The 9,892-nt window shown below is 38.8% G+C and overlaps 2 protein-coding genes across 2 annotated transcripts in view; both read left to right on the forward strand.

Moving 5' to 3' along the window:
• The window catches only part of smarcd1 (SWI/SNF related BAF chromatin remodeling complex subunit D1), an 18,930-nt gene extending 12,106 nt beyond the window's left edge, over positions 1-6,824 (forward strand). Inside the window, exons 9-13 of the mRNA XM_032514169.1 lie at positions 300-397; positions 1,595-1,730; positions 2,640-2,762; positions 4,846-4,947; positions 5,411-6,824. Coding sequence (XP_032370060.1) covers positions 300-397; positions 1,595-1,730; positions 2,640-2,762; positions 4,846-4,947; positions 5,411-5,464 — 513 coding nt within the window. The 3' untranslated portion in view covers positions 5,465-6,824. The remainder of the gene's footprint in view (positions 1-299; positions 398-1,594; positions 1,731-2,639; positions 2,763-4,845; positions 4,948-5,410) is intronic.
• Positions 6,825-7,516: 692 nt separating this feature from the next.
• The window catches only part of LOC116688269 (glycerol-3-phosphate dehydrogenase [NAD(+)], cytoplasmic), a 5,021-nt gene continuing 2,645 nt past the window's right edge, over positions 7,517-9,892 (forward strand). Inside the window, exons 1-4 of the mRNA XM_032514171.1 lie at positions 7,517-7,712; positions 9,073-9,250; positions 9,354-9,494; positions 9,638-9,776. Of these exons, the coding sequence (XP_032370062.1) occupies positions 7,669-7,712; positions 9,073-9,250; positions 9,354-9,494; positions 9,638-9,776 (502 nt within the window). The 5' untranslated portion in view covers positions 7,517-7,668. The remainder of the gene's footprint in view (positions 7,713-9,072; positions 9,251-9,353; positions 9,495-9,637; positions 9,777-9,892) is intronic.

A 9,892-nucleotide genomic window follows, 5' to 3' on the forward strand; every position in this document is an offset into this window, starting at 1 on the left:
AAAAAAAAAAAATCAGTTGCGCCAAAGGACAATCCACTGTATGCATAAACCGGCCCAGGGACCGCCGGTGGAAATTGGCCTTTTGGCTAAATTGGACACAATTACATTATATTGATGTTAATTAATGTGTGTTGTCACTGGTAAAAATAAATGAATAAAGCAAACTAATTTCTTTAAAACACACTACATAGGTAGTTCTACATTTGGCCGATGCTTTAGTCCAAAGAGCCTTTTTAGATGTTTAAAAGATTTAAAGGCTATCCTTTAATTTTCTTCCGCCTCTTGTCTAATTTTTGCAGATCTTCGAGACTCAGCGGATGAAGTTCTCCGAGATCCCGCAGCGCTTGCATGCTCTCCTGATGCCCCCTGAACCAATTATCATCAACCATGTGATCAGGTAACCTCGTTACAGTGATAAGGGTCCCCTCTGTGTTGAACATCTCAAAAATTGTTTTTCTTTCCATCAATTAAAATGTTTAATCACGATTAATAGCATCATTGTCCGTAAGTAACTCATGATTAATTGCCTTAAGTCTTTTTTTTTACTTTTTTTTTATATTCCATTCTGAATGTGCTTTTCAAAGTGATATGTTTTAGGTTTCTAATGTTCTTGTCAACATGGGAGCGGACAATTAGGCTTGCTTTATGCAAAAGTTTATTATTATTGCAACAATCAAAAACAATTACAAATACTGTCTATAATCAGATCAGAATTGCATTGCCCCAATAAGGACACTTATGTGGAATTTGCCTTGATGAATGGTGCATACATAAACATATTAAACATGAATATGAAATAAACAGATACAGAAACAACACAAAATACATACAAAATAACTGTTGCATAACAAAAAAAGAGGCTGAATGGGTTAAGTACAAAACTGGCAAAGAATATATAGTATATTCAATGGGCAAATGTAAAGTCCACAATGAAAGTTGGCGCAAGTGCAATGTGGGTAGTAGGTACAAACCCTACTATAGTAACTGGGATCAAAACAGGGTGATACAAAAATAAACTTAAACAATATCTAGTGTGAGAGAAACTGTGCTGGCTCAGTGGAGGCTATGTGCCACACAAGGCAAATGCACTGAGTGGTCAGTGTGCTGACTTTATATTCAGTGTCCCACTGTTTGGCTACTTGCAGACAGCGCTCGAAGCAGGGACCGGCAAAATGCCTCTCCTCTATCTTTATAATAGTCAAAGCATGCGACCAAAGTTTCAACTGTGGGTCAAAATATTGTGCTGTGAGCCCAAAGGTAACTGATTAGTCTTCGGTGAGTGCATCAGTGCTGCATTGCTTCCTATTTTCCCAATCTATGTAGCGGCCTGAGGCCAAAATCACAAACACATGCGTTAATCACGCATAAAGTAAAATAGTGGTGTTAAAAGGAAATTCGTTAATTGGTTATTATTGCGTTCATTTTGAAAGCCCTAGTTTTTATGTTCAATAATAGATCCTTAATTAGTTTGGGAGCTATGAAAATGTTACCCAGTTGGATTGCCGTTTGAGTCTAGTCGGGTAGTTTTATCTCCTGCTGCTAATGTAATGAATCGACATACTAGTAAAACTAAATGTACTGTTTTCTTTTACAGTGTGGATCCTAATGACCAAAAGAAGACAGCTTGTTATGACATTGACGTGGAGGTGGATGACACGCTAAAGACCCAAATGAACTCTTTCCTGCTCTCCACAGCCAGTCAGCAGGAAATAGCAGGACTGGACAACAAGGTACAACAGAGTTTTGAACAGACAAACCCCCTCCCTTTGTAATGCAAGGGAGTGGTTTCCCACAGTATTTCTGAGCTATTTTTGTGGTGTATTGATCTATTAACTTTAGAAATTCCTGCTGACTGTAGAACAACTTGCACACCCAACAATTGTCAGTATAACTTGGTGAGTATTTTAAAATAGCACTTCATTCTATGTGACAACTTCCAACTGCTGTAGCTTTGTAAATCACTTATAAGCACACTAGCTTTAAATACAATGTGAACAGGCAGTTTTTTTTATTAGGCTCCTTTTCCATCAAGCCACCGTGTGGAATTTTTTCCCCCCCTTTTTTTGTTCACCTACTGAGGGCAATTTCACACATTCTGCTCTTCCAAATTGAACCACCATTTTTCTCGCCACTTTTGAGGTCAGCCAGGTCTTTTGACCTCTTGCTTGCAGCCATTACCTTGGCGGAAGAACTGTAATCACATTGATAAGGTGTGGAGCCCTTCCCCTAAAAGACGTCCTTCTGGGTAGTCTTTGTTCTGAGACAAGTCAACATTGTAAACAGAGAGAGCTTGTTTAAAGTTCATAGACTCCATTCATTGTGAAGGTTCTTTTTTGGGGGGGTTTGGTGACGATTACTGATAGACACCCGATTCCTGTCGGCCTGATATTAGAAACAGTTTGTTGCAGAGCCTGCCTTAGTTTTGTCTCTATGTAATATATAGTGTCTGAAAAAACAGAAATCGCAATGTACTGGTGCCGTTGTTCTGATCTGAGGAATACTGGATGTAAAATGGTTAAGGAAACACCTGTTCTCCATTTTGTGTGTTATATTCAATTTGGTTAATAGAATTTAATGAATACCTTATGAATTATTTTAAATTGATGACCGTTCTATTTGTTCTGTTTAATTCTTCTCAGATCCATGAAACCATTGAGACCATTAACCAGCTGAAGACCCAGAGAGAGTTCATGTTGAGTTTTGCCAGAGATCCTCAGGGCTTTATCAATGACTGGCTTCAGTCCCAGTGCAGAGACCTCAAGGTGAGTCTGTCCGTCACCACTGAATCTTTTAGGAACTTAAATCACTTTTATCTGTGGTCTGATAGCTACATAACTAGAGTATCTCAGAAGGACTCTTTTTAACTGCTGGCAACTACTTGACACTAACAATCTCATGTCCGATATCAAATGTCAAGAATCAGAAAAAAAGAACATCAAAGCAACCATTATAAACGTACCCTCTGGTATTTCTAAACCTGGTTCATTTTCAAGTTCAGTAAATTCCTTGAGGTCTTGTTTGAGGTTAATAATACTTGGTCTTACGGAGGTTTGCTGTAGCAAAATCCCTTGGGTTTCAATTGAAGGTCCAACTGTGGGAGGAGAGGACTTTATTATGTAAGTGGATGTATCCTGTCTCTCAAAACACAAAGCTCATGCTGCTCACTCAGGTTTAACACAGGAGAGCAGAGTCAAAACATTTAACAACCACAACTGGATAAATACTCGCCTCTGGTCTGACCTCTGAGTGAGCTGATCAAATGCCAACCAGCTGTTGCCCAACGGCAGTGTTGGTTCAGCAGAATCTCTGTGAAATTGAACAAATTCAGTTGACACTCTCTGGCTGCTTTTACAGCAACAGTCAGCCATATAAAAAACAAGTTCTCTTGTGACTATAGATGTAAATCATTAATCATCTAACCCATAACCAACCATAGGAATTGTAGCTGATTAATACTACCAGTTAAACAGTTAAACCATATTATATATATAAGAATAAATAAGAATCCCTACTTGTCACTGTATGTTTATCATTACTGCGGTCAGCGTTTGAGTGTTATTTCTCACTACAGGATCCTGGGCGCTAGGGTTGGGTGGTAATACGGTATCCCGTGGGGTCTTTAAAAATAGCATTGATATCCCTTTCAATACCATAATTTAAAAAAAATTTTAAAAAAATGCAATGCATTTATATAGGAGACAAGGATTACATATTGAATATACAGTATTTTCCGGACTATAAGTCACACTTTTTCATTGTTTAGCTGGTCCTGCAATTTATAGTCCGGTACAATTTACATATCAAATTATATATAATTTAACATGTTTTTAAATGGTAATTCATACTGAAAATAAGGCGCTCTAGGCTTGTGACAACTATATGCTGCTCCTAAAGACAACTGAAAAGACTGAACACAAACAAAATGCCCTGAAAAGAAAGTCCTTTTCTGCAGATCACAAACTGCTGGTAGTAAAATAGGCAGCCGAACGAAAGTTTGGAGTGAGTGAGAAACTTGGGACGGACTGGCAAAAAGGTTACTCTTACTGAAGGAAAACAAAGGAAGCTAATCACGGGCTGAAGGAACCTGAGATGTAGGAACGAGTCCACAGATGGGTGCTTGAACAACGTGCTGCTGGTAGAGGCTTGTCAGTGGTGCAGTTACGTCTCCACGCCCTGGTAGTTGTTCTGTGTGCTATTGTATCGTTGAATAGCTGTTAATCTGTTACGTTAACATAACGGGCGCCTACCTTATTCAGCCTGTTGTTCTATGTGCTATTGTGTAGTTGAATAACTGTTAATGTGTTACTGTTAACATAACTGGAACCTACCATTTTCAGCCTGTTGTTCTGTGTGCTAAATGTCTGTTCTTGGTCTTGGATTTTGTAAAATACATTTCTAAATGCAACTTATAGTCCAGCGCGTCTAATATTTTTTCCTCTTCATGACGCATTTTTTTTGACTGATTCGACTTACACTCCGGAGCGACTTATAGTCCGAAAAATTCGGATTTACGGAATACGGAAAATTTAGTTAATGCCTACAAATGCTTTTGTGTGGTTGTCATCACGTGACAGTTGCTGCAGTTTGGCAGCATTTTGCGTTCTGACCGGAGAAGGGAGAGCTGTTTCAGTAGTAGTGTTTGGTATTCAGTTTCTGAATGGTCTGGGCACAAGCCAACAGTTTCATCATTTTTAATTAGTCATGATAATACCGTATACCGCTGTAAAATAGGGAGGTTTGACATATCAAAATTTGGATGCCGACCAGCTCTACCGGGAGCTTTCATTTTTTGTCTGTACGACCAGTTGAAATGGAGTGTGTAAATGAATCTTTCTCTGTTTACAGACCATGACAGATGTGGTAGGAAACCCAGAAGAAGAGCGAAGAGCAGAGTTTTACTACCAGCCGTGGGCTCAGGAGGCTGTCTGCCGCTACTTCTACTCCAAGGTAATCCAACTTTATTCCCCCTCCTATATATTGTCTTCCTCTATTTCTACCACTTGGTCTGAATTTGAACTATTTGTTTGTTTCCCAGAGGACGAATGCTATAAACTTTAGTGAATCCATGACTTTTCCTTTAGTGCCGCAGGGGTTGATGAAATATCTTAACTATTGGATGGGCTGCCGTGAAATTTAGTGCAAACCCTGATAGTGCCTAGAGGGTGAATTGTATTGACTTTGGTTATCACTATTACTTTTGTTTAGTGCTAAGTACGTCTTCAACTACCATTACTTATCTGCAATTTTTTTTGGGTTTTGTAATTGTCAAATGTCGGAAAATGGCAAAAAGAAATCGCTCATTTGAATTTCTCTTGGTACACATTTTTTTGCCTGTAAGACGTCATTTAAGTAAAAACTGGTTGGACTAAAGTTTGCATTTTTAGGGTTGCATAAACTTTGTGTCTTTTAGGTCCAGCAGAGGCGACAGGAGCTGGAGACGGCGCTCGGCATCAGGAACACCTAGAGAAAAGTATCCACAGGCAGCAAACACGGAGACGTGCTGTCTGGAGACGGCTGTTTGAGAAAGTGGGACGTAAATGAATTCCTCCCAGAGTTTTCTGACAAACTTAGAGAGACATAGATACTAGATGGCTTTACCGCTATGTATAGGATGTCCTTTTTTGTTTTTATTTTCACCCTGCAGCTTGACTACTGTTGCAGTTTGGTTGCTACTTTCACAAAGTATATTTTGTTTATTCTACCCACACCAGAGCTCCTTGAGCACAATGCATTTTTGCTTGCATGTCTTAAGCCTTACCTGGAAGCATTCCTTTCATTTTGGTGCCCGTACAAAAGTTCAGATTGTACTCCAATAAGAAAGCAGAGGGCAGCTTTTAATGTATTTTGTCCCTGAATATAAAATGTCTAAAATCAGCTGGAATGTGTTGATTCTGCCTTGGCTCTTTGTTCCCCTTTTTGGAAAGTGAATTTACATTATACACTCCCAACCCAGCCCCTGGATCCGTGCCCAATAAGTTAGATATTAATTGTGATTGTGTTTGTAATCAGGCTACTTTGCTGCATTGGCTGTTCATGTGTCTCTTTGTCTTAAGCTCTGATTGGTTTGTTTTGACAGTTTGTGCCACAGTCTGGTGTACGAGAGACGTCTCAAAGCTCAATCATGGCAGAATATACATCTTTTGTTAAGGGTGCCATTTAGTATGAAGTTTTCATTTTTTCTTTATTTTTTGTTCTCAATGATTCTTGTTTTAAAAAAATGTGTATTAAATCAGTACTTGTCTTGTTAGCTAGTACGGATTATCAAGGAAGTAGCTAGTATGAGTACCTCTAGTCTATATGGTTTTGTAAATACTGAGCAGAAAAAAACTGAAGATGGATGTGAAGTAAAATTGTATCTCTTATCCTAGCAGATGTTTTTCTTAACTCTTTGTCTACGCTCAGATAGTTGAACCAGTATTTATATTATTAATCAGCCCTCGCTGTCGGAGCACAGTGATTTAGCTCTCCTCAACGTAAAGACGCCAGTCACATTTGGAGAATCACTGCTTCGCTGGACAGTTTGTACACTGCATTCACGTCATCTGCAAGGAAAGTTAAATCTTCTGCTTTTAGTTTAGTGTATTTTTAATTATGTGCAGAGAAACCATAAATAACGAGACTGAAACGTAAGCACGTGTGCATTTAATTAACAAATTCCAAGAATACACTACTGTGGGTTTGGGCAGGTACATGATATGAAACGAGCGGTGGGAACCTCTGGGTTGTAAAACACAATACTGACTGTATTTGAATCTGCAGACTTTTTCATGGACCAAACCTATTTTTCTGTATGTTATGTTATAATAAAGGATATGTAAAATATACCCGTCTTTAATTTTTACTTTTAACCTCTACATAATGGAAAAACTGCAACAGTTTTCATTATTAATTTATCTGGCAATTAGTTTCTAAATGAAGCAATTTTTTTTAAATGTCAGAAAATACTTTAAAATGCCCTTAAAACCTATGAAAAAACGATGGTACTAACAGTCACGATTAACCCATTAAGTTGACTTACAAGACCAAAAAACAAATTATCAGTGTTGGAAGAAATACTCCGATTTTTTTACATACAAGTACCAGTACAACAACATAGAAAATACTTCATTATAAGTAAAAGTATTAATTCCAAATTATACTTAAGTAAAAGTACAAACTTATTAAGAGTTAAATATACTTAAAAAATAAAAAGAATCCTGTGAGTCAACTTTTATAACATTATTAGGTAAAACCTATGCATCAGTGCATGAACAGCATTTTACAGTTGTAACTGATCAAGGTGGAGCTTTTTATTTTTATAAAGTTAAGTAGTTTAGTCCAAAGTTTCCCAACTTCAGGGTCAGACCCCTCATAAGGGTCATGTGATAATTAATGGAGCAAGTTACTAAATTAACTTTGTGTAGACTAAAAATCATCATACTTCCTCAGTGATTCAAGTTTGAAAAGGTATTTCATTCACCACTCAGTTAAACAGGCTGCTGTCCCGCTGCTTGTGTGTGAGATAAAGAGAGAAAGGTAGTCCCTGGGAGAGGACCGAGCAGCCCAACCAGCAGGAGGGGGGTGGGCCTGAGCCTCAGCTGTGGGCCCGGTATAAATACACTGTCCCTGTTTCAGTCTTGTCAGCGGCCGCAGCTCCGTCTGGAAGGTCAAACACACACACCACACACCATGGCAGCGCCGAAGAAAGTCTGTGTGATCGGCTCTGGGAACTGGTGAGTGACGCGTCTGAATTCGTATGAATGCACTTTTGGATGTGTTTAAATAGAGAAGTGTGTCTATAAACTTATTGTCATATCACGGTGATGTGTGTGTGTGTGTGTGTGTGTGTGTGTGTGTGTGTGTGTGTGTGTGTGTGTGTGTGTGTGTGTGTGTGTCTGTCTGAATGTTGTCTAAAAGTTGTCAAACCTGTCAGAAACACTTTAGCCTTTGTTAACAGCAGATAAATCATTTAGAAAGTTAAGAAAGTGCAGAGTGGAGGTCTTCTGGCACTGGCTGCCTGAAAACCTTTAATGCTTCAACATCCCCGAAATCTCCATTAAAGAAGCAGCTCCTGCTTGTCATTACTCACCAGTATTTGTGCTGAGTCAGCCATGTGGTGTTGATATCCCTCATCCTGCATGACATTTAGGTCAGTCAGTGGAGGAAGAAGCATTCAGATACTAAAGATACATAAAGTAGCAATGCCACAATGTACTAGTGATAGACCTGCAGTCAAAATTGTACCTATAAAAAAAGCAGTAATATTATTATTAGCAACATGTAACTTTAGTATTAGAAGTAACAATACTCATCACACAGTGTGTATAAAAAAATGTATTATATCATAATTATTATTGATGCTTTATTATGTAAGAATGTCAATGCTGTTACTGGTTGCTGAGATAAATCATTTATTCTAAATGATATACATTTGGGTAGTTTAATCCTTAACTTATCATTGGGTTTCATAAACATACAGTATGTCTTATTATTTGGATTCCTCACAGCTCTTAGTCCATGTTATGTAGACATTTAATAATATTTAAATGAGACTTTCATGCCAAAATAAGGGTTGTCTGGTATTCAGTTTTTTTCACCTGTAGTGTTATTCTTGTCTGGAAAAGCATCCGAAAAACTATTCAACTCAATCTAGACGATAAATGTCTTCACTGCAAAGGTCAAGTGTCACGGGTCTTTTTGAATTCAGTTCACTATTAGGAGAAACACCACTGTCTTTAAATCAATAACCAACTATAAGAAGTCTACTAGTTATATGATTAAAATCAACCTTTATATATTTAAAGGGGGAAATGTGTTTTTTTCACACACCCTAGTCATTGTACAACCACCCTAATATCAGCAATAGTTGATGCGCAGAACCTTTTCTTATGTAAAATACACAAATGAATAATAATCAATATCAGCCCGAGGAAGATCAGAGAATCAACATAACCTGTCTAACTCCAGACTAGATATGTGACACATTTTTCCTCAAATCTTCACTGCAACTGAAAAACTCCCAAAACATGAAATAAATTCCACCAGCCGCTGGCTCCACGCCAGGATGCTCATTGCGTGTCTCCGTGTCAACAGGGGCTCTGCCATTGCCAAGATTGTGGGTGCCAACGCAGCCAAGTATGACAAGTTTGACACCACCGTGAACATGTGGGTGTTCGAAGAGATGGTGAACGGCCGTAAACTCACAGAAATCATCAACCAGGACCATGAAAATGTGAAATATCTGCCCGGCCACAAGCTGCCCCCCAATGTGGTACGCGTGAAAAACACAATTCAATAACTTTGGTGACTGTTTGGTGCTGCCATATGATTGAGGTTTCACCATGCATTCTCTCTCTCTCTCTCTTCCTCGTCAGTTGGCAGTTCCAGACTTGGCTGAGTCTGTGAAAGGAGCTGACATCCTGATCTTCGTGGTCCCTCACCAGTTCATTGTGAGAGTGTGCGACACCATTAAAGACCACATCAAGAAGGATGCTTTAGGAATGTCTCTCATCAAGGTAACATTTTTCCTTATCGGAACATTTTGTATTCATATAAGTCAACGCATTGGTATAGGAATTTTACAATGCGCTAAAGAATGGGAAGCAGTGATGCACAGGGATTTCCACGTGTTGATTTTGTGGTGATCTGTCTGCTCCAGGGTGTGGACGCGGGTCCAGAGGGTCTGAAGCTGATCTCAGAGGTCATCCGAGGGAAGCTGGGCATCACCGTGACGGTCCTCATGGGAGCAAACATCGCCAACGAGGTCGCTGAGGAGAAGTTCTGTGAAACAACCATCGGTATGTTGATGCCTACAATTAGGGGACAAAATGTCAATTTGTCTATTAAACACCAAACTTTATTTGAAAGGTTATGGCGGAACAATACAGTGTGAACTGTTCTGTCTAGTTTAAAA

Source organism: Etheostoma spectabile, chromosome 4 (genome assembly GCF_008692095.1).
Source record: "Etheostoma spectabile isolate EspeVRDwgs_2016 chromosome 4, UIUC_Espe_1.0, whole genome shotgun sequence".
In the NCBI taxonomy this organism is placed as follows: domain Eukaryota; kingdom Metazoa; phylum Chordata; class Actinopteri; order Perciformes; family Percidae; genus Etheostoma; species Etheostoma spectabile.